General features: G+C 31.4%; 1 protein-coding gene across 2 annotated transcripts in view; it reads right to left on the bottom strand.

Moving 5' to 3' along the window:
• Csmd3 (CUB and Sushi multiple domains 3) overlaps positions 1-27,960 on the bottom strand; it is a 952,990-nt gene that overhangs the window by 596,265 nt on the left and 328,765 nt on the right. Inside the window, exon 7 of one of the 2 annotated variants that reach the window (XM_026785886.1) lies at positions 7,254-7,562. The exons of the other annotated variant lie outside the window; for it this stretch is intronic. Coding sequence (XP_026641687.1) covers positions 7,254-7,562 — 309 coding nt within the window. The remainder of the gene's footprint in view (positions 1-7,253; positions 7,563-27,960) is intronic. 2 annotated transcript variants of the gene reach the window in all.

The following is a 27,960-nucleotide window of genomic DNA, read 5'->3' as shown; positions in this document are numbered from 1 at the left end:
AACTGATTCTTGGATGGACATTACTCCATATCCATCAAAACTCAGTCAAAAAAATGTATAAAGTAAATTTATCCTGGATGGACTTTAGTCCGTATCCATCAAAACTCAGTCAAATAATTTATAAAGTAAATTTATCAATGTGATGATGCCAATGAGAGTTAAACCATAGCAAACCTAAACAATATATTGTATACGCTGCAAAAAAGTTAGCAAAACATGAAAACACTACTAATTACCTGAAAATATTTAAAGTATATTTAGAAGAGATCATATAATGTAATGGCATGCACATATTTAGCATAAAATAATTATTTGACACAGATGATGGTCTGTTTTAATAATGATGCCAAAGCTTTGTATTAGATCAAACCCTTTCTCTACATAGACCTGTCTTTCTAAGTTCCCTGTGTTCGCGAGTCTGGGCTCACAGAGATTTAAACAACAAGCACTGGGCCTACTTAGGTCTGTACCAAGAACTCTGCTTTTCTGCTAACATTGTTAGGCTGGGTGTTCTTTTGTGACTTCTAATAGTGGGAGTGGTGTATTTCTGGCTCTTTTGCCTACAACTGAGACTCTTTTCCTCCTTCTAGATTGTCTTGTCCAGCTTTCATAGGACTTTTTTCTTGTCTTACTGGATACTATTTTGTCTTATCTGTCTGCCTTTTGAAAATATGGTGTTTTCTGAAGAGGAAATAGAGAGGGAGCAGGTGTATTTGTATGTGGGGGGAACGCGGGGGGAGGCTAGAAAGAGTGGAGGTAGGATAAACCATGTTGGGATGTGTAGTATGAGAGAAGAATCTACTTTAAATAATTTTTAAAAAATGCCATGTGCTTGAAGATTTTATTTGAATCTTATATAAGTTTTTAAGAACTTACTTGAAATGCAAGTTAAAAGTAAAAATTTCTGGGGCTGGAGAGATGGCTCAGTGGTTAAGAGCATTGCCTGCTCTTTCAAAAGTACTGAGTTCAATTCCCAGCAAGCACATGGTGGCTTATAACAATCTGTAATGAGGTCTGGTGCCCTCTTCTGGACTGCAGGCATACATGCAGACAGACTATTGTATACATAATAAAAAATAAATATTTTGGGGGCTGGAGAGATTTCTCAGAGGTTAAGAGCATTGCCTGCTCTTCCAAAGGTCCTGAGTTCAATTCCCAGCAACCACATGGTGGCTCACAACCATCTGTAATGGGGTCTGGTGCCCTCTTCTGACCTGCAGACATACACATAGACAGAATATTGTATACATAATGAATAAATAAATATTAAAAAAGTAAAAATTTCTGTTTGTTTTTAATGTAATTGCTTAACTCAGTGAATATGATGCTTAAATCAGCATATTTCTCTTAAGACTAAAATAAAAGTAGCCTTTTTTAATCGAGAGAGTGATATTTAAAGTGTATTTTTTTAGTGTTAGTTTTGTTAGGAAGTCTGCTTCATAGTCATCCTCAGTGATAGACAACGAACAATAATTTTATAAAAATATAACACCCTATGGATATTAAACACTATTTTTAAGTGAACTGTGAAAGAGTCACTGTTCTCTGCAAAGCCAATATTGGTGATGTCTAGAAACCTTGTACAAATATTTCACTCCATATATTGTTGAAGTCATATTGTTAATTTATACTAGGAAGTCAAAAAAGATTAATGATCATTCTGTCTTTGTAGAGGCAACATCCTTGGTTAAAGATACAGATATTTTCATTATAAAAGTTACAGTCATCTAGAATATTCCCTAAGAAATGACATTAATTACCTTTATATGAAAAAATAGATATCATTATGTTATAGTCTCTAAAAAATATAATAAAATGAATGAATGCTGTTATATGTCGAATTTATTGTTACTATGGTATGGCTGATCATTTCTTGTTCAAAAATACCCAAGTATTTCTATGATCTATTATTAAATTCTATTTAAAATGTTAATCTTATACAGTCTTATATTCTGTATAATTTATAATCTCAAAATTGAATACTGAATAAATTAATGAGAATGAATGAATAGTACTCAGTTGATATGAGTTCTAGATTCTCCTTTAGCCTCTCCAAAAAGTAATTTAGAAAATTATGGTGTAATAATACATTATCTGAGATTTAAATAAATGAAGAAAAAAGCAGATATTGTGTGTTTTATTATATAGTTACATATTTAAGCTTTCATTGAGATAAATTCTTAGTTGTTTTTCTTTAGTTCATAGAGGTTTAGAGTTAGTTCTACAGAGAATTGTGTGTATATATATATATATATATATATATATATATATACTAAGAAATAATTTCAAAATATATCTTATAATCAAATTAAATAATTCTAATAATATTTAATTGTTACTATTCAAATGTTATTATAATTTAAATATATGAATTTTTAATAAAATATCACATATTTAAGTTTATTTACATTAATATCATCATCCTTTAAACACAGTTTAGCAATTTTAAACTGGCTTTGGATTTATACTTCTATTCATCACAAATATCCACTGAGAGTATTTCCTATAGGTTCAACTAAAGTAACACAATTACAAACTTTCAACCCCTAATCTGTCTTCTATTATTAGTTCAAGAATGAATTCCATTTGACTTGAGTTTTTGACTTTTATTTCCAAGTACTTTTTATTTATGCACTTGCGTCAGTATCTTTTAAAATACTGTAAGGAAAATGTTTTTTAAGTTAAATTTCAGTTATTTCAAATACATAGAGAGACTACTTAGCCAGATACCAGTGATTGACAGGGTAAATTAGAAAGGAGGAGATGTTTGGGGGGGGGGAGGGTAAATAAACACTAGAGACGGTGCACTAGTCTGTGACATGGACTGTACTGATCACATACTGTTCAGTAAAATTCTACAGACTTAAATGTCATGATAATAATAAAACAACTAGCATATGTTAAAAACTTAGTCTGAAATCGGTTTTCTTAATTTTTTTAATAAATATATTCCTCTAAAGCAGCAGGAATATTTATTTGCTTATTTGTTGTGGCAATGGTCTCAAACTCATTATTTTAAATCAGAAAGCAAAACAAGGAGAACAGAATGATGTCTCAAAGAAGATTTCTGTGCTTTGAATTCAGTGCTCCCATAGACTTTCTGTTACTTATATTAATCTGAAAGTACACTTGATTACATAGGAAAAGCATTTGGAATTTGTTCCTAGGGAGAGTGTATAAAGATGATTGATAAATAACTATTTGTAAACTATCCATTAATTTAAAAAAAACTATTATTTATAAAAATGGACATAGCGACAGGAAACTTAACTTTCCACAAATATATATATATATATATATATATATATATATATATATATATATATGCACTTAAGTCCCCTACAACCAAGTGTCCATTACCAAACTAAATTTCAGCTTTTGCAGTCTTGCTGTGTTTTTAAGTACCATGCATTCTAACTAAAGATACTTCAATTTATTCGAAGAGTTGTAAAAGGATCTACAAATATCTACTAATGATTTTTAAATTTACCAAAATAAATTAATTGCAATAGGCGTAAAAAGGTAACGAGAAATAGAAAAGTATTCTAGTACTAAACACCATTAATTTATGAACACTGAAAACTACACTACACGAAACTTTCCAATGTTTATGCTCTAGGGCATAATTAACCTCAGCTAAATAGCATGCACTGTACCATCTCTGGGTGTGTTAAAATAAAATTGATTGACTTTATAATTTATTCCTGTTTAATTAAAGATATATTTTTGTTTTGAAAATATGTACAAAACCTGTCATAGGGCTTTTCATTCTTAGACATTTGAAATTTGAAGCCATACAGAAATTAGCACCATATGAGTGCGGTTTCATGAGAATATTATTTTCTATATTACATTTATTTTTAACAAAATAGTTAAAATAGTGAGAAAATAAAAAGTGTATTTTTTTAAAAAAAGGAACCATAGTTATGGCAGTATAATGAGCAATACTCATTTTAATTTCAGCAACTTAAGTGAATATTTAATTTTTATTTTAACAGACATTTTCTGGATACATACATGGTACCAAATACACTAGTAAAAGTGAATGCAGTGAAGAAGAACGGGGATAGTTTCTTGGAACATTGTATCCTAAGAGTTTCTAAGATTATACAAGGTAAGTTCTATTGTTAGGATTTACCTACACATCCCAAAAGCAAGTTATGTTTAGATATGTTTCTAGAGATGACAGTTTCATATCAGGAGATGAAATTATAACCATCTATGCAAATGAAGGATGAGAAGTTGCAGAGCCCCGTCGCAATGTAAAAAAAAAATCTTTTAAAAGAAAATCTAAAATGACAGTAAAAGACAGGAACAAGACTTCACTGTAAGGTGTATATATATAATGTGTTTATGTATGAATGAATATGTGTGTGTATGTATTATGTATTTAGAAATATATATGTAATGCACATGTAAGCATGTATATAGCAATTAACAAAAATGTTATGAATTTGAAAAAGTACAGGAAGTGGCCTATGACAGAGTTAGAAAGAAGAAAAGGGGAAAGTGGAAAACAGTGTAATTATATTACAATCATAAAAATAAAATAAATCAGTTATAAATAAATAAATCATTTAAAGGTGATAAGAAGCAAAGCATGGTGTGTTAGCCAAACTCGAAGACAAATCATATTACAGTAAAAAGACAATGAAAGAAAGAGAGGGAGAGGAGAAACGAAGGAAAAAAGGAAGGAAGAAAGGAAGGAAGGAAAAAGAAAGAAAGAAAGAAAGACAGACAGAAAGAAAGAAAGAAAGAAAGAAAGAAAGAAAGAAAGAAAGAAAGAAAGCTGCAGTGTTTGTGAGAGTTTCATGAGATAAATTTTGAGACTGAAGTAATATTCAGCTTATAGGTTTCCATGCCATCACTAAGTGTGGGCCCGATAGGGGCTGTCCCATAAAGGAAACTATAGAGAATTGAGAAGAATGTGAACGGTTTGGATTGTATTAATTCTCATTTCAATGATTCACATACACTCAATAACCTGTTTCTAACATTGTATAAAATCTCAATACACCAGTTTTCTCTATGTACTAGTAGGAAGAACTTTTTGAAGGCAGAGGCCATGTAATACATGGCTCCATTAACATTCAATTTCTCAGGAAGTACTCAGGTGTTTAGTATGAACCAGAAGATTTTCTTTTTAAAGACCAAGCCTTTGACACCCACCAACCCCAATTTAGATATTTATACCTGCTAGGAATCATATCACTGAAAACTGTTTAATGTCAGAAAATGTAGCTGTTATTTTAGGGCTTGTCAAAACTGTGATTCCCATTAGATAATAGGAGTGATGCTCATTTAAAGGAATATTCATGGCTAATGTGTGCCTTACCCTATCAGCAACATTTTTCTAAAGCTAAAAAATTCAATGGATAAACAGAATCAGATATGTTTTTAGATACTGGAGCTAATAGTAGGACCAGTATAATTGAATTCAATTTTGTACAAATATAATAACTAAATGGATGAAAATAATAATTAATAAAAGAACATTTAAATGCCTTCTGCATAATCTTTTCTCTATTGTGGCAACATAAAAATCATGAAGAATATTTTTCATAGAGTCCTGTATAAAATCATCATTTTAAAATAAACAAAGGAAGGAAACAAGTCTTTTAAACACCACTAAAAGATTCTGACAGCAGCTGATACATGACTTCAAATCTATCAACGTAAACATCTTGACGTTAAAATTTATATGAATAGATTTACTTTATATAAGCAACCAGTTTTCAACAAATACTTACTGTCAGTATTTACTGAGTTTTCAATTTTAAATCTCAGTAGCAACTATGCTAGTGTATATATAAAAAAACTATAGGTTTGTAAATCTATAGTTTTCCACAAAATGTATTGGTAAATTTGGGCAAAACTTAATTTTCATAACTGTTTATAGAGAAACAAACTTTAAGTCACCTTGTTTCCTCTTTTGAGTGATATAGCTATTATGGCTAACTTTATTCCTAGTAATAAGAATTTTGGGGTGACTTAAATATAATTTTAGTATCATGTTTTTCTCTTATGAGCATCAATATTCATGGGAAAATGTGAATAGAGAAAAAGGATAATCTTAATAGAATGCTTTAGATGAAATTGCTAAGTGCTAAAATTTTACTTTGGATTATGATTTTAAGAACCATTGCAAGTACTTCTAGGATAAATTCACATGGAAACAAACGTTCTTTGGAGATGTGGTTCGCTGGATTTTCTATCCTAAGCACTTACGTCACAAAATCTTGATTTCTGTATGTCCTCAGCATTGGTATTAAAAAGTGCATATATCATGATCTGCATAAAACACACACAGGCACACTACATACATCACATGCAGATGAAAGAACATCTGTGAGTTTGAGAAGGAAAATGGGATATAACACCTATTATATTTTCGATGTGTTCAATAGATATATTTTTCCAATCATCCATATCTTGATAGAAATGATCTTTTTATTTTTGATACTACTTCGAGTTTTTTTCTCTGTATTTAAGCATTATATTGTTTAGAAACCTAAAAATCTGTTTCCTGTTTTCTGCAACTTTTGAAAAGTTGACTGTATTAATTGAGGTGAAATTTTACAATATGTAAAATTTACTCTTTCTTAAAAATACAATCTAAATTAATTGTTATTTTTGATTCTTAATATCAGCTATTGCTGTTATTTTTTGAAAATTAAAACAAAAAGATTTATATATGTCAGGCAATGATTAATAAAGAATAGCATCATGAAGTATAAAATAACATCAGATTTAGTTCCTTTTTCTACAGATATTTAATTTTCTTAAGTACTAAATAACACTTTTAAATTTTATGCAAATATTTAAAATTCCTATGGGGTATACATTCTGTGTCTTTATACATATGCAATTATTTATAGAAAATTGTATTCTGCTTTTTTTCTCAAAATTGAATGTTATGGTAAGAAAAACAGGTATTTATCCCTCATTTGTGCTATCCCTTCTACTTTTAACCCTCCCACTAAATCATTTTCATTGTACTTTGATTTATTTTTTTAATTTCTATACTTCCAAATTATTATAATTCAGTTCTTATTATTTACATTGTTCTCCTACACCAAATTAACTTTTTAATTCGGCCAAACTATAGGAAAAAGAGGAAGCCATCGGAGAGACAAATTGCTTACTTCATTTTCTACACCTGGGCTCTCTTTCAACTCCTTCTCTAATTGGAAGCATCACCAAGTATAGCTTTGTCTGTAACTAAATGGGCACAAGTAAAATAACATCGATACCTCTATGAGTAACACCTGCAAGTTCTTTAGTTCTTTCTATCTGTTCAGCATTTCGTGGTCTTCTCCTTGTACTTTGTGTGTCTGCTGGATGAGGAGAGGGCTGGTCCTTGGATGTGTTGTGATCCAGACCTGAATCTCTGAGACTTGTCTCTTGCACTCGCTGCTCCTCGGAAAGTCTATGGCTGCTGACAGCTGTAGCCCTGGATGCAGTAACCTCTGCAGGTGTGCTAGCAACAGCAAGAGCACCAGTGGCAGTCCTGATATGCTCCTCTAACTCACCAGTGGAGGTAGTGTGGGTCAATGGAGAACCTGTGGGACACAGTAGCACTAGATGCTAACTTTTTCTTTTGAAGTTTATAGGATTTTGATAAGTTTAATAAATTATATTTCTACTATTACCTTAAGGATAATCAACACGGTGAAGTAAAACACAAGCACACCACTAAAATGTGAAATCCTCCAGACCTCCCCGCCCCCAGGATTGTTTTTATCAATCTATGAGTGCAATTACAGACAAAATAAAACATTCTAACAGAATACATTAAGGTGGACAAAATTGGAGGAGAAAATTCTTTATGAAACCCTCCATCAATGATTTTTTTTTAGTTCACCAGATGAACTTTAATAGACACATATTTGACAGAATAAATAATTATGTAACCACACTTTTCTCAAAATTATGCTTTGCAATATCTGGTTTCATATCAGTTCAAATTTCTGGGAAAATATCAAGCTTTATTATTTTAGAAATGCAAGTGAAAAAGAAAAATTGAAACCAAAGCATGAATGAAAAACAAAGTGGTGAAAAAGTGAGGTGCTCAAAGTATTATGTGTATGTGTTCATCTTAATCTTGTTTGCCAGGCAAGGATCCAGCCAGGGAAAACATTCGAAAACATGAGCACTTTTCTTCTTATACAGCTGATAAACTGTCTAAAAATACCTAGCATTTTGCATTATTTGGATTATTTAAATTTTAGTTAAAGCAATTTTAAAATGAATAAAAGTGAACAAATAATTTCATTTATAAGTGAAAGCAACCGATACTCAATGGAAATATTTATAGGGATAGATTTTTCTCCCAACAATTATTTAAAATAGCAATTTGTATTTCTACTCATAATTAGTGTATTATATGAATGAATACTGATTTATACACATGCATTTATATGTATGTATCTTACTACTGTTTATTTTAGCTGAAAATATAGAACTACATAGTTCACTTCTAAATTAAATTTCCAAATTAGGATTTCTTTTTAATTAATATTTGTACAGGTTGTACATTTTATTTGGCCTGTTTGTTATTTAATAAAATTTAATCTTATCGTAGGATCATGGAACTTATTAAGGACATATTTAAATGAATCTTTAAATTATTAACAAGAAGATAATAATTCAATTTTGTAGGTTGAGCAATTAGTAAAACTGAAAGGGTTAGGTTTCTGCATATTTTTAAAATAAGTGAGTGATATATGATTTATTTTCAGATATACTTCTAAATAGCTTCCATTTAAGTCAACTATGCTTAACTAGGCCTTTTGACAAACATATACAATGTTGTTTAACCATCCTGAAAGTGTAAATTGCAGCATCAGTTCAAAAAATGTCATAGATATCTACCTTGTGTTTTTCTTTTCTTGTGCTGCTCACGTATTAGTGGGTGTGGTAATTCTGTTTGCATAAAACTAAAAAAGTAAGGCTGAAAAATATAAAACCATTTTTCTAGGCAGGAATGTGTATATATGATCACTATGGACTTTTTCAATATGAATTTTCATGCTCATCAATCTCATTATAGCCTCAGAAGAATTATATAATATTATAAATGAAGGAAGCAGAGCAGAAATATAAATACAAATTAATAGATCATATTGACTAATAAATGCATTTTGAAATATCAAACAGAAAACTATTGCTTCCATGTTATTGGAGGAAGATTAGAATCCACTGTATTACATTGCCTATGCAAATATGCTATGCTACTTACTAAACTAATATTTAATGTGGTATTCTCTCTCTATTTCTATGGACAAACAGAAACTGCTCACATGACTCCCATGTTGCAATGTTGAGTCCTTTCTCTGACATGAGAGACTGTGAAGGTGAATGTAGTTAAGCTTTCTGCTGTACAATTCTATGGAAGCCAAATGAAAACGTAATTCTTAAACATTTGTATTGTTTCGCTATAGCATTCAAAACTCAATTTGATTTATAATTTTATTTTTTAAGAGTGTATGCATGTGGGGGGTTGGTGTGTGTGAGTGTGTGTGTGTGTGTGTGTGTGTGTGTGTGTGTGTGTGTGTGTGTCTGTGTGTGTATGTCAGATCACTCAGGGTGGAGTTACAAGTGGTTTTGAATCCTGCCAGGTAGGTTCTGTAACTCAATTCTTGTATTCTTTAGGAGCTCTGCTGTAAGTGTTCTTATCCACTGAACCACCTATCTAGCTTCAAGACTTTCAGTTTTAAATAAGTAAATCAACTAACTATAAACAAGGCAAAATGAAATTATGAAAAATAAAGAAATTTGCACTATACCTAAAGCATGGCATGTGAGCTGAAAGAACACACTCCACTACAATGCTATGATGATCAATTTGAAAAGAAACGTGCATCTGAAAAACATTTTCTTGTTGATTTTTGATTCTTGAAAACAGGCTTTGATTGCAAGTCTAATTATTCCTGAAAGTTTCTGATTGACTTCCAGAACCAATTTCTCACAGCACCCAGGCCATAGATACAAGTCCAGATTAAACAGGGAATTTGAAAACAAGTTTGATATAATTTAGAAAAAGGCTCTTCAAACAACCCAGTGTTGAAGGCTTGAGAGCTTTAATGTCTATCTTTGATCAATGGTGATAGTAAAATTTATTTCTCCATTACTCCAAATATAAGAAGATTCAATGATTAAGAAAGAGATACTCCATTCCTTTTAAACTAAAGTATAGACAAAAATGTTTTTTCCATCAGGTATTTTATAAATCAGTCATGTTTTAGCAAACACCATACTCTTATTCCTCCTATTAACATACTAAAATGAAAGCCAAGTGTAGATATAGATATTTGAATACCTGCTACAGACTTACATCTAGACTTGACTTGTGTCTAAAATAGAGTAGGCACTCAAAAATACACAAAGTAAACATAAATGAATGAATTGATTTAATAATAATATTGTTCAAATCAGATTATCATTAATAAGTAGGATATTTAAATGATATATTACTATAAACTTTTACCACTGACAAGTCACATTTTTAACACTTTCATGGTTAAAAAAGGAATTCCAAGCGGGTATAGGAAACAGATTTACTGTGACCTATACTTTCAGAAACATCACTTTGAGAAAGTGTGATATTTGAACATTTAAAAGCAATGCATTGAACATTTTTTACATGTGATAATGTAGTCTGCTATCATGATGGGTTTACTGACAATATTAAGACATCTCTCAATTAAAGAGTAAATATGATTAATGAAATAAAAGGAAGAATTACATTTATCATAGTTAGATATGTTTATAAGAGCCCTACCTAACCCTCTAATAAAGCAGTGGAAACATCAGTTAACATCTTATATATATTTGTAGTTATTTACATCAAACATAAATCATTTCAGAACAATGATAGTGGGACCACTTTAAGTTGAGAGTATAAGAAACATTAAATTTTTCAATCATATAAATATATTTTAAGTATGTAAATGAATTAAATAGATTTAATAGCTCAAAATCATTTAAAATGTCCTCACATTTAAAAAATCATGTGGCAACTGTCAATGTTGATAAAGTCCCTAAAATGAAGAGCAGTTACAAGGCATTATGAAATATGTAAAATACCTTAGAATTGAGTTCATCAACAAGGCAGTATTAAATATATAAAATAGTTTGTCCTTTCTTATATTTAGTGTTTAAATTTTTTCTTATAAAATGAAGTATGCTGTTTCACAAATACAAAATGATTGGTTTCAACAGCACAGAAAAACATAACGAGACATACAACCAAATTAATGGAAGAAATGTACATTCAAAAGACCTGCTCATTACTCAATATAATTATGTATAAAAACCGTTTTTAACAAAATTAGATTGTCTTGTAATTAACCTGAGTTATATTTTAAAATACCATGTTTATAACACAAAATAGATCTAAAATATAAATTTATTATTACTACTAAGACATTCCCCAGCATAACAAAAGAAGAATGAAATGATACACATATACAAAACATGCTTATACAAATCATAAGTATGTCACATTTGGAATCATGACAATGGGAATGATGTATGCTACACATGCAAGTTCTAATATTCAGAAATGGTATGTACAATATCCAATTTGGACTTATAATGCATTTTAATAAAATTATTCTTGTAAAAGTTTAATAACATTAACAATAAATACACAAGAAGCATAAGTCACTATGAAAGTAAAATTTATAGAATGAACAAAATTAAATCTTTAACATGACTAGATTTGATTTTTTTATTAAATTTTGCACCAATTCCAATTTTATGGCACACTAGTTTCTAATTATTGTCTAATTTATTAAGAAGTTAAGAAAAAATATCCTCTAAATATGAGTGTTCAGACCCCAAATTAAAAAATGAATGCATTAAATGTGCCTTTCCATTACAGGATCATTCTCTTAGCTTTTTATTTATTTTGATCGTACTGTCATTTTCTTAATTTCAGTATTTTTCTCTGAATCATGTCAATGAAACTTTGCAAAGTAAGTACAAATATTAAGGACATGTAATGGTTAAAAATGTAATCAACATTTAAATGAAAAATGCAACAAAACTTCATATATTCATTCCCAAAACAAATGAAAAAATTTAAATCAAAATACTTTTAATGTTGCAATTATCTTTTAGTCATAATTTGCATATTTTATTATTTTCCTTCATGGAAGCTATTTTGTAGCTTTCTTTTCTCCTAAAAAACTATTTTTATAGACTTATTTTTATTATTTTATGAGTGCTTTACTCTGTACATGTAAATCTGTGTATCAGACTCATGCATGCTCTCCAAGGAAGTGTAAGCCTCTACTCGGGTTCTTTGCAACAGCAAGAAATGCTCTTAGCCACGAGTCTGCTCCCCAACCCTGCTTTTCTTCCTATATATAGCATCATTTACATGAATCTTTCAGGGGAATTGCCAACACATGAAACTTGGTGTTTAAAATCAAAAGACGCCTTTTTTTATTATGCCTAACGCTACTAAATTTATTAAGCATATAGTAGCATTTCACTAAGTATGTAAGATCGAAGTTAATTTGCATTTCAAATTGCAATAATTGCAACAAGTTCAAAGCTGTATCTAATATGGTCTAATAAAATTCATCTGCCAATAGGATAGCAACAGCATCCAAATTAGAGAAGAGACAAGTAAATTAAAACAGAAAATCTTTAAAATGATACAAAGTAGTGTTTTCTTTTAATCAACTATAATTTACATAAAGAAGCATTTAAAGTTATTATCAAAACAGAATTAATGTATAAAAAAGCTTTAAAAATAGTTCTACATTGATCTTATAAAGTTATATTTTAAACTGAAATAAGAAACTAATTTTAATTCTACATTAAATATTTGATATATAAAAATCCTCATTAATATAATTTATCCAGGTAATAAATTCAAAATACCATTATTTATGTTTAGTTTCTGAGGTGCTATGAAATAACATGCTTATCATGATGTCTGGACAAATAGGTAAGTACTTACTAATTTAAAATGTAATGGATGGCTTAGAATGAAATGCCTTTCAGATTTTGAATTCCCAAATATTCATGTTTTTAACTTAGCAATAATTAGTTTTATATTGACTTGACTATTGCTCATTGAATATAAACTATCTCACTGATACAATAACAAAAGTGACCAAATATTAAAATATTTTCCATTGGAATGAAATTCTTGAGAATGTATTTAACAAGCTTACTGGCACATTTACTAAATCAATGTTATGAATAAAATTTTCAAAAATGAATATTAAGCAAATTATTTTCTGTTTCAAGTTGTTTGACATCCAAAAAGAATCCCATATTCTGAATTATTTGAAATGGTTATGAATTCACATATTAAATAAAGAAAAATTACTTCTGAAAACAGTTTGTAAAAATATCAAAATGATCATGCAACATTCATGAGACAACTGTGTTGATCACAATAAAACTTTTGCATTTAAATAAATATATAAATAATGTGATAAATAAGATATTTATCAAAATATATGAAAAAGGATTATTTATTATATCAAAAGCAGAATCAATGAAACTGTTTTTGGAATTTTGAAAATATTGCCTCTATTCTCAAATGATCATTTATGTTATCATGTGTTGAGTACCACTAAGCTGCAGTGACAAGGGCAGCTCCTCATTATCCTCATTAACTTATTTTTAAAAGCCTCCAGTGTACAGCACTTGGAGGAATTCACAAAACATGGGTTGAAGTCTTTGCTGTAACTAAGCATAAATGTCTCTCAAGAAGCCACAATGGTGGCATTGAACACCTACTGCAGAGATTTTGAATAATATTAATGGCAATTCTTCTAGTTTTGCATACATTTAGCATGTCTTGCCACATCTTACTTCAACCATCTTTCCCCCTGACAGCTTAGACCATGTCTGAAACAGATCTTCTCCTTGAACTAGAGAAGCGCTTGCTGTCACATTACCCCCAAACAAACAAAAACATAGCTATATAGCTATGTATATGTGTGTATATTTATGTGTGTATATGTATATACAATTAAATATTTACCTTCTATTGATCATATGATATACATGTAAAAATGAATAAAATATATAAATAAATAACTCCAAAATATAGATTTTAATCTATATGTAGTTATAGTTATTTGCTGTTAAATGCCTAATTGCTAATATATAAACATTACTAAGAAAAATGATCTCTCCAGATATGTCCAAATTATACAAACCATATATCATGCAACCGAGTTTATATTCCACATGACAGAATAGAAGAACAAGAAGAATTTTATATTGCATTTATAAAATGAGTGTGTAAAAACAGGATGAAGTAAATGTTCCACTAATTTGAAAGTTTCTCTTGTATAGTTCCTCATATTGTCTCCACATTTCTTCTTTCTTTCATTTAAGATACGTGATTCTAAGATAACACATTTTATGATGCTATTTTTTAATTTGATGATAAAGCAAGGGCAAATAAGGAAAGTTGAAACTGAGGTTTGTTTTTATACTAGTAATGATGGGAAGAAGAAATTGGGGTCTTTTCTCTAACTTCTCTCTCTCTCTCTCTCTCTCTCTCTCTCTCTCTCTCTCTCTCTCTCTCTCTTTCTCTCTCTCTCAATGCACCAGGGACATGGCTAATATTATTTTTTATAGATATACCTGTTATTTTGATTTCCTTCTATATATCAGTTCCATTTTGATAAGAGAAAAGACATTAATTTTAAAAATTTCAAATGTGACCTTTGTTTGTTTGTTTAGTTTGCTTTTCCATACAGGGTTTCTCTGTGTAATAGCTCTGACTGTCTGAGAATTTGCTTTGTAGACCAGGCTGGCCTCAAAGTCCCAGAACTACTTCTGCCGCTGTCACTCAAGTGCAAGGATTCAAGGCATGTGACACCACGGCTTATTTTTAGATGTCCTTTAGAGTAAACATTGCTCAGGGTTTTCTCATATTATGTAATTCAGAAGAACCAAACATCTGCCCTTACTTCACAATTTCCTTTCCACAACTTTTTTAATCATTAAAGTTTCTCTCCGGTAGATATGTTTAGCGAATTTTGGAAGATGTGTACTTTAGAGAGGAATAAGAAACTTACTTTCCTATTTAATGATACTTACTGAGATCTGATTGATCATAAAATAATACCTGATATTACACAATTACTATTTGATTAAAAGATCTCGTCTCACTATTAGTGGTTGGCTACCAGAGACATATGGTTGTATAGGAATCAACTAACACTCTGGAGGAAGATTAATATAGAGTCGACTGTGTACAAGTTGCTGAGCTACTGGCAAGAATTGCCATAAACAGGCAGAAGAAATGGAGTCTTATTTTCCTCCACTAGACACTTTGTAGAACATTTGTGTTGTTTATAATAGGAAAGTTATACTAGGAGAATTTGTATGAAAAAAACATTGTCTTAGAAAATAGTATATAGGAGGGAAACTGCAGAAAGGGTTATAAATAAATTAAATATTGTTAAAATGATTAATAGTAATAAATACTATAAAATGATGGCAGAGCTTTACATGGCTTACATTTATCAGTAAGTGTGCTTAGGATTTTAGCTTGATTATGGGACAGAGGATGTTTAATTTTACTCATCACAGAGTAAAATTCAGAAAGAGAACTGAATGAGAGGATCACAGATGCCATCATTTTTAGTACTGTGACTTCTCGTCAACCCTCTTTGACTTATATTTCTAGAAGTACAGTTTAATCCTTAGTGTGATGTAAACCTAAAGGTTAAACAGATCTTCTCTTTTCAAAGCCTAGCTGGAGATGAGATAAATAAATTTATGTTTTAATTACAAAGGAATTCCATATAATTGGACAATATATTTGATAAGTCAATAAATTGATGTTTCTGAGCTGTAGATTTTTACACTATCTGCACATTAATGTCTTTGTAAGTATTAGAAAAATCAACACAATTTCTCATTCAATTCAGAAAATTGAAAAAAAATACCGTGCTGTACATATGCTAATTTGCCATAGAAAATAGATTTTCTGTTTCTCCTTTTGTTTGGATCTTAAATATGCTAAGTATAAAATTACTACATTCCATCTTTTTTTCTCTTCTTTCTACTTCACAGACACATATTAAGTACCATATGCAACACAAGAATATATATTATATTATAGAAAGCATCCGTAGATTTATTTCTAAGAAGACTAATGGCAATTTAGAATGATTTAGAACGTTGGGATATGTTCTATATTAAGTATTCAGAGAACTAGGAAATATGCCTAGAAAATTATAAATTATGATTACATAAAGCACTGAAACATTTAGGTGATGAGCATTGTTTTTCAATTTAAAATATTACAAGATTATTCCTGTTAGGAGGAGAGAGAATATTTTGTAGGAAAAAAAAATTAGAATAGTTTCCAGCAGTGGAAATACAATATATTCAAGGCACTGCAAATTTTTTTGGCAGGGTAGGAAAGGCGATAGAATGATAATGGACACCAAACATTGAAGTGTCAAGACATTTCAGCTTTGCTTCAAGAGTGATGAATGCATCAATGAAGAATCTCAAGCAGAAGATGGATGTGACAAGATTGCCCTTTTGGAAAGGATGGTCTAACTATAAATTGAACGTGGCCTTCCAGACATGTATGATCTGAGGGCAGGACAATATTGAATTCATACACATTGTGGCTAGTGATGTGAGATTATCCACCGGGTGCCATTTCTAAGCAGAGGCTGCTCATTTGTTTACTGGCTGCCCAGATCTGAATAATCACACAGAAGCTATATTAATTACAGCACTGCTTGGTCAATAGCTTAAGCATATTTCTAGCGAGCTCTTTCATCTTGAACTAACCGATTTCTATGTGTTTGTGTATTGCCACGAGGCTGTGGCTTACCGGTAAAGGTTCTGGGTTTTTTTCTGTTTCAGCAGCTTCTTGGCATCTCTGACTTTGCCTACTCTTGCCCCATATCTCTGTTCAGATTTCCTGCCTGGCTTTACTCTGCTAAGCTATTGGTCAAAACAGTTTCTTTATTAATCAATGGTAATAAAACATATTCATAGCATACAGAGGGGAATGACACATATCTTTGAAACCCTTAAAATTAAATTCTTAGATTGGATAAATATAAATGTAGAATATATTTAAATTTGAATGTCAGGAAACCTGCAACTAATTTTTGTTTTGTTTTATTTTGTTTCTCCTTGTTTAATTTTGAATACATGTATATTCTCTGCAATATTTGGGGACATTTGTAATGAAATATTCATTATATATTTTAATTTAGCTACTAACATTAAATGAAAATATAATTTTAATCCATTCTATTGCTAGTTCTAAAAATATCTTGCACATATAGTCAGTAAAAGTTAAATAAAAAATATTGATCCTTTGAAAGAAAAGTGTTTTGCTTGATCTTGTGACACACCAGGCATGAAGACATTACAAGGACAAAATTTTTCTGAAAGCTTCTTCTATTAATCATAAATAAATAGAAGAAATGTGGAAAATGTGTTTGTGGTCCTTTATGCTATGAAAATGTTAAGTTACTACCTGAAGATAACTATAATGATAAATAGATATAACTAAGTCATAAATTACTTAAAATCCAATGTGTTCCAAAAATTCAATCTTTGAAACTAATATGCAGGATAAGTGTCAACAAAAACTGAATACAGCTTTCCTATCTCTAATTATGCAGTAAAAACTTTTTGGATTTTTAGTCTTTCACAAATGATACTAAATAAAACGAATAGGATTTAATTATCCCCCCAAAGTTTCCCCCCACCACACTTCCTTATGCATATAGAAACACACATATACACACATACACACAATGAGCATTTGTTTTATTTCATTGGACAGATACCATATTCTACATAATAATCACTTAAAACCCAATCTGTGGCACCTAGGGCATTTCCTATAACATATATGAGAGATTACACCTATGACTTCCCTGGCTCTATTCAAAATTAAATAATTGATTAGATATATCCTGCCCACTTTTCCACACATTTGTAAAGAACTTTTAGATTCTTATGGAACTCAAGTGTGAATTAAGGAACAATTTGCTTTACCTACTCTGACCCCACAACCACCTAAGTAGAAGTTTCTTCCTGTTAACCATGAAGAATACCCTCAAATGTATTTAATGTAAGAACAAAGTCACATGCATTTTGTATCTACATCACAAATACATATTATAGCTTCTTTACTTACGAATATATAATAAGTCCACAGCACAAAGTTTTATTTTTTCCAATAATTTAGTTTCTGCTTGACATATGTCAATTTTATACATTACATTTACCTCTTTGATATTTTCAATTTTTCTCTTATAAAGTAATTTAAAAAATCTAATGGTATTTTTAAAATTATTTCTGCCCACCAAAGTAATTAAATGAATTTATGCTCCTCAATTTTTCAATCATACTTCTACTTGGGTTATTGTCTAACATTTGATATGAACCAAAAATCTTCAAAATTGTGGTTCCCTAGCTGTACCTATTATAATGACTCTTCTAAATTTTATAAAAATTTTAAAATCAATGCTCATTCTGTGTCTCATAATTTCACTTTTGTTGGAAAAAATTATTAACAAAAGAAACAAAACATGAACTAAAAATCTTAGTCTTGATTCAAATCCTTTTATATGTATTACATGATGAATAGTGATTATTTACTCAATATAGTATCCTGTATAAAAATGTTAGCTTCTGTTGACAGTAGTTTTGTTTACTACTATCTTTATTAATCTTTATTATCCTGACATGTGTCCTTTGATTCCTTCTATTCTCTGTCAACTTTATAGCAAAGGAATTTGTAGTTTGTTGAAATTTGTTTTTTGTTTTGTTTTGTTTTGTTTTTTATGATAATCTAGAGATAATGAGATAATCATTTGGTTTATGTCTTCGTGTCTATATGTGTGGCTGGTGCTTTTAGTGATTTATGTATGTTGTCCCATATATCATCTCTGGTGTTAAACTACAGTCTTTGTTATACAGGAATATCGTCTATTTTTATTGACTCTTTTTCTGCTTGGTATCAGATAATGTTGGTTTCATAAGCATAATTTAATTTGATCCTTCATTTTATATTTTTCAGAATAATTTGAGGAGTATTGGTGTAGGTTTTCTTTGAACATATGGGAAAATTCTCCCACCTCCATCTGTCCATTTTTTTCTTTTTTTTTTTTTGTTTGAGAGAATTTTTATTACGACTACTATTTTATTTGTTGTTATAAGTCAATTTAATTCATTTTTTTATCTTAGTTTAATTTTATACATCATACACATTTAGAAACACACTTGTTTCTTTCAGATTTTATAGTTTAGTGCAATAAAAAAATTTTAGTGTGTCTTTAGGTTTCTTTTGGTTAATTTAGCTAAAGAGATTGCTGTTTAGCCTCTGAGTTTATGTACTGTCTAAGGTCTCTATGGACACTGATGTAGAGCTTTGTTCCATTTTGAACTGGTAGAATTCAGAATGTTTTTTCACTTTTCATATATCTTTTTCTATTGTTTTGTATTACTTTACATTCTGGTGCAAAGTTGATTTTATAGAGGGCTTCATGGGTCACCAGGAACAATGTGTACTCTTTGGTTTTGGTCTTATTTTCTGTTGATATAATTTAGGTGTGTTTGCACATAGTATGTAGGTTTTGAGAATGACAATATTTTTCTCATGGATTACACTTTGAGATGTATGATGCTGTGGATAATGCTCTTGTATACAGTAAAGACTTGTCACTGAAGACTTTTTGCTGTCCGTAAAAGTTCGAAATATCTTGTCTACTTCCTCTACCCAGGAGGATAGCTATATGTTTTTCTTGGGTTCACCTTCTTATTTAGCTTCTTTAGGATATCAAAATATAGATTCACTGACCTTTATTTGTAGCTAGAAACCAATTATGAGTGAGTACATCCCATGTTCATCTTTTTGGGTCTGGGTTACCTCACTCAGGATAGTATTTTCTATTTGCATGCAAAATTTGAGAAGTCATTGTTTTTTACTGCTGAGTAGTAGTCTAATGTGTATATATTCCACACTTTCTTCATCCATTCCTCCATTGAAAGATATCAAGGTTGTTTCCAGGTTCTGGCTATTACAAATAATGCTGCTGTGAACATAGTTGAACAAATGCCCCTGTCATATGATCGGGCATCTCTTGGGTATACTCCCAAGAGTGGGTCCAGGGGTAGGTTGATCCCGAATTTCCTGAGAAACCGAAACACTGATTTCCAAAGTGGTTGCACAAGTTTGCATTCCCACCAGCAATGGATGAGGGAACCCCTTCCTCCACAACCTCTCCAGCAGAGGCTATCATTGGTATTTTTGATTTTAGCCATTCTGACAGGTGTAAGATGATATCTCAAAGTTGTTTTGATTTGCATTTCCCTGATCGCTAAGGAGGTTGAGCATGATCTCCTGGGTAGGGGAAGTAGACAAGATTGCCAGGCAAAAAATCGGGATCTTAAGGGTGGGGTGGGAGGGAGGTAAGGGGAGAAGGGGAGAAAAAAGTGAGAAGGGTAGGATGGGGAGAACTTGGGGCAACGGGATGACTGCGATACAGAAAGGTTGGATAGGGGAGCAGGGAAGCACATATCTTAATTAAGGGAGCCATCTTAGGGTTGGGAAGAGACTTGGACCTAGAGGGGCTTCCAGGTGCCCAAGGGGAGGTCCCCAGTTAGTTCCTGGGGCAGCTGAGGACAGGGAACCTGAAATGATCCTATCCTATAACCGTACTGATGAATATTTTGCATATCACCATAGAACCTTCATCTGGCGATGGATGGAGATAGAGACAGAGACCCACACTGGAACACTGGACTGAGCTCCCAAAGTCCCAATGAGGAACAGAAGGAAGGAGAAGAAGAGCAAGAAGTCAGGACCAAGAGGGGTGCACCCACCCACAGAGACAGTGGGGCTGATCTATTGGGAGCTCACCAAGGCCAGCTGGATTGTGACTGAAAAAGCAGGGGATAAACCTGGACTCTGAATATGGCGGACAATGAGGGCTGCTGAGAAGCCAAGGACAATGGCACTGGGTTTTGATCCTACTTCTTGTTCTGGCTTTGTGGGGGCCTAGCCAGTTTTGATGTTCACCTTCCTAGACCAGGATGGAGGGGGGAGGACTTTGGACTTTCCACAGGGCAGGGAACCCTGACTGCTCTTCAGACTTGAGAGGGAGGGGGAGAGGAGTGGGGAGAGGGCAGGAGGAGTGGGAGGCTGGGAGGAGGCGGAATTTTTTTTCTCAATAAAAAAAAATTTCGAAATATCACTTGTTTCTCGGAAATCTAAATACATGTATTTAGGTCTTCTTTGCTTTAAAAGTTTCTGTCAGGTGTTTTATTCTTTTGGCCTGCCTCTTTAAGTGGTATGATTTCTTAGTTTTTCTTTCTTTTAGTTTCTGATGTACTTTCCTTATCTTGTGCTTTAAATTCTTTAACAATAAAATACAATGGGAAATTTATTTACCTGTCCTACTTTCTGTTCTAAGTGCTTCTTGGACATAGATGGACATCTTTTTTGGCCCCTAAATTTGGGGAATTTCTTCTTTGCCTTTACTGAAGAAATTTTTCTATGTCTTTTCTAAGGTATGCTTGTCATATAGCTGGAATTTGAAGGACTGTCCTTTATCATCCCCCAAACTTCCCATTTCCCATTCATACATCAAAAGAAAATTCTCCTTGACCTTTTATGGTTGAATCCATACTTCTACATTTTTCTAAGTTCTGACTTTCTTCTTCCTACCTAATGCCTTCTGACAGCAAAGCTTTCATTGAGATTTTTCTTGAGTTTTTCCTTCATAGAATTATTTCAGTTTAGTTTTATGCAGCAATTCTCTCTTTTCTTTTGAAATTTGTTTTCACATATGGAATTGAGTTCAACACTTGACTTTTCTCTCTGGAATATATTACTGTCACCATTCAGTTGTTAGAACATAGATGTAATCATTCTTACTAAATATTTGTCTATTGAAAATAAAGATCAGAAGATCTTCTGAGTAATTCATTGGTTTCATCACTGTAATATTGGTAATTTTAAATTGTGGACGTGTCTTAGTTCTGTAAGAAACAGAAGCTTTTGGAGAAATATGTTTAACTTAAATCTGAAAAGATGAGTATTTATTCTTTATTTCTTTTTTCTGTTACTATGTGCTTTAAAATAAAGCATCCTTGTCATAAAGTAAATTCTCCATACTAATGGAAATTATAAAATTGTTAAAATTTTGTTTATTACTGAAAAATAAACCTGCTATTTTATTGCATGTTTGCAGTTTAACCAGGAGCTAAGTGAGTCATTTTGAAGCCTGCCTTGATACATAGAGAGATTTATCTGCAAAAAAAGATGTAAACAAACTTTGAGGTTTTCTTAAATACAATTGCTCAAGATCATCACTAGAAAAATAAATAGGACTTTTAAACTCATCATCATATTTTTTATAATCATTTCATATGGTTGTATAGTATTTTACATCCCAATATTATATAAGGTAGATACTACTTCATGAAACTTTCCCAAATGGGAGGTAGAATGTCTACTGAGTTATAAATATCTATTATTAGTAATTCATTTGTTATTTCAGGAATTTTAAGATCTTATAAGTGAGGCACAAAATCAGGTCCTAGCGTTTCAGTTAGTAGGTAGGCATAGGATTTTCTAGGACATCAGGGATTCTCCAAACTTCTTACCATACCATATGGCCAATGCCAGGATATCTGTTAAGATGATCAGTTGGCAGGCATCTTTATGGGATTCTGTAATTTGGAATGTGTCCTCCAAAATTGTGTTCCTCTTTTAGAAAAAAAAATTCTCCTATAAAATCCAACTGAATCTACACCTCTCTAGTTTTATTGACTATAGTAAATACACTTTTAGTGCAGCAAATAACTTCAAGTTTGATTAAAATTAAACTTAATATAGTGTGCAATGAAACTGAAATTAAATAATATGACATTAGGCAGTAAAATAAGGCGATATTCCAAGTGTTCAACAACAAAATATGTGGTAAAGAAAATATTGTTCTATTAAGGTAAAATTATGTATATAAAGACCATCTGCTGCAATTTGTGTTGTCCCAGGAAAATGATTTATGGTAATTAGAAGCCACTTATATTGTGGCTAAAAAACATATATGTTTCTCTTCTGTAAATGAGAGTGAGATAATTTCTCATCATTTCAAATTAGGTTAACAGATGGACTGCATATAACAATAAATATTGGTTTGAAATTAATTTTAGGTTTAATACAGCTATGTTCAAACAAGGAATGAAATTAAGGTCATTTTTCTTTATTTTCATTATTTATACTTAGAATTTAGATGGAATTTGTTATAACTAATACTCCCATATTGGAGTATAGATTTAGAGTATTTTGAAATTTACCTAGTTTAATAAGCAATGTTAGTTTCACAGTACAGATAAGAGCATTCTCACTTAGATGAAAATCAATACTGACACCTGATAATCAATAATTCTATTCCTTATGAGGTAACCATGATATTCTAATGAAATTATAATGCTGCAGACAGACATAGATAACTTAACATGTAAGTACCTATGATGGTTTATTTTAACTGACTATTCTGAAATAATGAAAATCTTTGCTCATAAATAGATTTACAGAATTCTATCACTACCAATGGTATGAAAGGAAACTTTTACCACCAACCATGATATGTGAATAGCTGCTCAGAATTTTAGTTTTATAACTTATTAGTTATTATTCTTAAGGCCTGTAGTCTTTAGTCCTGGATCATTAAGTTCTCAACAGTGCCAATGACAATGCACATTTCCTATTTTGAACTCTCTCATATTCATGGTATCAAACCTTATACTGAGGTTTTTGATATATTTGGAGATTATAGTAGGATAAGAGATGAATCCAGTTTCATTAAAATAAAGAAACATATATCTATTCATTTTAAACAATAACCATTTATTTAAAATGCTCTTTTGTCAACATTTTTATACATGCCTCTTCACCAAAAATTGGGTGGCCGTAAGACTGTGGGTTATATGTAGTCCCTCAACTCTGTTCCATTCATAATTTATTTTTTTATTATTATATCTCTGTCATATGACTTGAAATGATGATACATCCAGCAGGTGGTTTCTATTTTGTTGTTGTTCGTTTTGTATTTTTGTTTTAAGATGTATTGTTCATGGCTGTTTTGTTCCTGGGTTTAAGCTGTATAAAAAATGTTTATAGAAAAGCAAGTAATAACATTAAGATTTAATAAAAATCCGCATTTTGTAATTTCAAGAATTAAGAGATGAATTCACGGGCCCAGAAATTGGTGACATTGTATGTGTGGCTCTTTGTGGTGTAGCTTAGCCTAGTTCACATCTGCTCATCATATCTGAGAAATTAGAGTTCATCCTGAGTCCTGTAGAAGGAAGGACAAAAGTTACAGAAAGATGTCAGAACATTACTTTTATATCACAGGGGTCACCAACAAAAAAATTAAGTTGGTATTGACTGCAATACCCCAAAAGTCACTGAAAAATGTTAAATATTAGAAACTCCGAGGCTTAAGTTCTCACAGTATGAAAACAGTGGAGAAAGAAAGGTGGAGTTCCTTGAATTGATAATATATAATAGCCTTTCTAGTAGCATGCCTCTGTTAGCGATCATCTGCTGATGTGTCTGCAGGTGCACATGGTATGTGCATATGCATGCCTTGTGAAAGGAGTTGACAGTAGTGATGGTTTGCTACTTTGAGAGGAAATAGGTTAGACAGTAACAAGGATAAGCAAAGGAAATTAACTCTTTTTCCCTCCGAACATCCTAACATGAAAATTAAAAAAAAAATAAATAAACATAGTGTCTATAAGATTTCTGTAGGCAAATGGACTTCAGGCAATTTGACAAAGTAAATATCGGAATATTAAGAGCCAAGAGGAGGATCACAGAGTAAGAAACTGCCTGGGATGAAATAGGAATTATCATCAGTATTGAGAATTTTTTAAAAATAAAGGCAGATGACTAACTGAAACCAATGTCGCACATAAATACCAGACCAATTGATTGGAAGAAAAAGCTGAGGTCCACAGTCCCTGAAAGAAACAGATCCTGTGAGCAGCAGGAAGATGCCAGTGTGATTGGGGTGAAGCTGTCTGTGAATAAGGCTCTGGCATGACCCAGAGAACTAATCACATACACAGGGAAGTGCATTCAAAATATTTTCCCAGGAGGTTTACACCCGATCTCAGTAAAAAGGACAAAAAGTGGCCATGTCTGAGCCATCAAAAAATGAAAGTTCCAAATTATAGTGGGACATACTCTTCCTAGAGGATTATGATATCCGCAGAATGACGTAGTTGTGTTCATAAATGAACTGATATATCATAATAGTGTCTTATGTTTTAAGTGGTACATAAAGCAAAATTGTTGGAACACTATTATACATTGTACATGACTATGCTAAAAATATCAAAGACAAACTCACTTAAGATCTTAACAGTAGTTTAGAGAGGTAGGGGTGCAATAAATGATGAAAATATTCAACAATGATTCAGAAAAATCTTTAGCTTGTGAAACAGAAAATAGCTAATGCTTAGTCAATAAAGGTGGTTTAGAGAAGTGGACATTTGCTTACAGTCTAATACACAAGTGAGAGATAGACATACCCAAATACATAAAAATAATTCCCCAAATAGTCGATTGGTGTCTTCTTCCCATATATAGATATACATGTGCATATCTATATATGTGTTTTAAAATGCATATATAAAAATATATACAAAATATATGTAAGGTAAAAACATCAATTATAAATATATATGTGTGTTTGTGCATATATACATATTTACACACACATATATGCATGTAGCATCGATTAATGAAAGACAAAAGGGATCAGGAATTTGAAAGATAGCATGAAGGGAGAAATAGAGAAGGGGAAATAATGCAGATATATATATATATATATATATCTCAAAAAGATAAAAAAAAGAATAAACACAACAACATAAAAGCTTTCCAAAATTATTGCATGAAAGACAGGCTAAAAGCAGAGATCACATTGGTAATACATGAAAAGTTTTGACTGATTTTACTAAATAATAAGCTGAATTGATTGATTTTTACTTCAATTGTTTTGAAAATCCACAGTGTTTTGACATTACCTTGGATTTTATTTTAACATATCACCTTGGTATCGTATGGACAAATGGCTCATAATGAGGCAAGAGTTGGGAAACAGATCTGATACGTGTGCCTGGTCATTGTACATGGGACATAGCTACAATTTCTTTAACAATAGGGGTGTGTGTGTGTGTGTGTGTGTGTGTGTGTGTGTTGAGTCCAGGAAAACCAGTCTGAGGTTAAGAGTGCAAATTGTTCTTTCAGAGCTGTATGTTCTGCACCCACTAATCATATCATGATGTTTACAACCAACAGCTCCAAGTGATCCACTTCCCTCTCGCCTCCATATGTGCCTGCATGCCTTTGATGTGCACAGACTCATGGAGGCAAGTGTAGATAAATATAAATAAAAGTAAATGAACAAAGATACTAAAAATGATACCACACTGATTCAAGGTGATAATTAGTGAATACCAAATAATTAGAGAAAGCAAATTATTTTATTACATTTCTTTTAAATATCAACAGCAGTGTGCTATTATGCTGATTATACTTATGAAGAGACATCAGAACTCAAAAAACCAACACACAAAACATCATATTTCTATATGACATCAACATTGAGAAATTTATATACTTTCAATTACAAAATAAACAAGCTATTGTAAGTATGACTCAATATTAGTAAAAAAGTTCCAGTGGTCGCCAAAAAATAAAAAAACACAGGCTATTGTACTTACAGCAAACTGCATTACTGGAGACACCTTAGACTTGACTGTAGAGCATAGAGAAATCAATAACAAGCCTATGAGGAAATGCCTTCCCTGGTGGCAGTAGTTGTTATACAGGTTGCTGTGAGAAAATTTTTTTCACAGCTTTTAGTTTTATGTCTGCTTTCTATTTCTAAGTCACACTTGGTAGAATGATGAATATTTCATTTAAAACTTCATTAGGAAATTGAAAATAACTGAAGAGTTTAAGTATTTAAATTATGAATAATAAAGTTCCCCTAAATAAGTAACTAAAGTAATGATTATAACCATGTTGCTGGGTTTTAATTCATTGAAGAGGTTTCTGAATTCATGAGGACTAAAACAGACATAATCAAACGAAAAGGAGAGAGTCCTTGTCTTTAATCACAGCATCCTTCAAATTTCTGTTACTGGAATTCTATTGAGGCAATTTGATCTGTGAAATTTAATTTTATATCTTGTATTTTTGTCGTCACTCCCTATGGTGGTGTATCAAAATTTGCCATCTCTCTTCTCATCTAGGATGACGTGATGGAAACTCATCCTCTGTCTCTGAAGGACAGAGCAATTTAGACTTCCCTTGTCTCATTGGGCTCAGAATCTACTTCATGAAATCTATTGCAAGAAAGATTTCATTTTCTTTCTTTTTAATTATGTTATCATTATCTATATATTCATCACGTATAACACAATATGTGAGAACATTTTGAATTGGCAACAATGAGATAATTAAGATAAAGTTTACTTGTACAATAACAACATTAATATATACTCTCTCACTACTCTGAGGAGGATGCAATAGTCATTATCATGTAAGAGACGTCTTGAATTTCCCTTTTTACTAATAGAATTACTTCATCATTTGACCAATTTCACAATACCCTATCCAGTACAGTGGCAGTCAACACGATTTTCCTGTGTTTATCTTTGAATTCACTTTAAAGCACACATATAGATAAGATCATGTTTCTTTTCTTCTTCCACACTTGGCTCACTTTGTTTGATATATTCCAGATTTGATCATGAACACAAGTTGATTTTATACCGTGTGTTTTGTAAGAAGTACCACAATAAACATGGTAGTTAAGGTATCTCTGCAAAAAGGAAACATGGAACACATGTACACTTGAATAATAGCCATAAAAGAGAATCTAATCTTATTATTTC

This window comes from Microtus ochrogaster, linkage group LG3 (assembly GCF_000317375.1).
Source record: "Microtus ochrogaster isolate Prairie Vole_2 linkage group LG3, MicOch1.0, whole genome shotgun sequence".
NCBI classification, from domain to species: domain Eukaryota; kingdom Metazoa; phylum Chordata; class Mammalia; order Rodentia; family Cricetidae; genus Microtus; species Microtus ochrogaster.
This window is presented reverse-complemented; position numbering and strand designations above follow the sequence as displayed.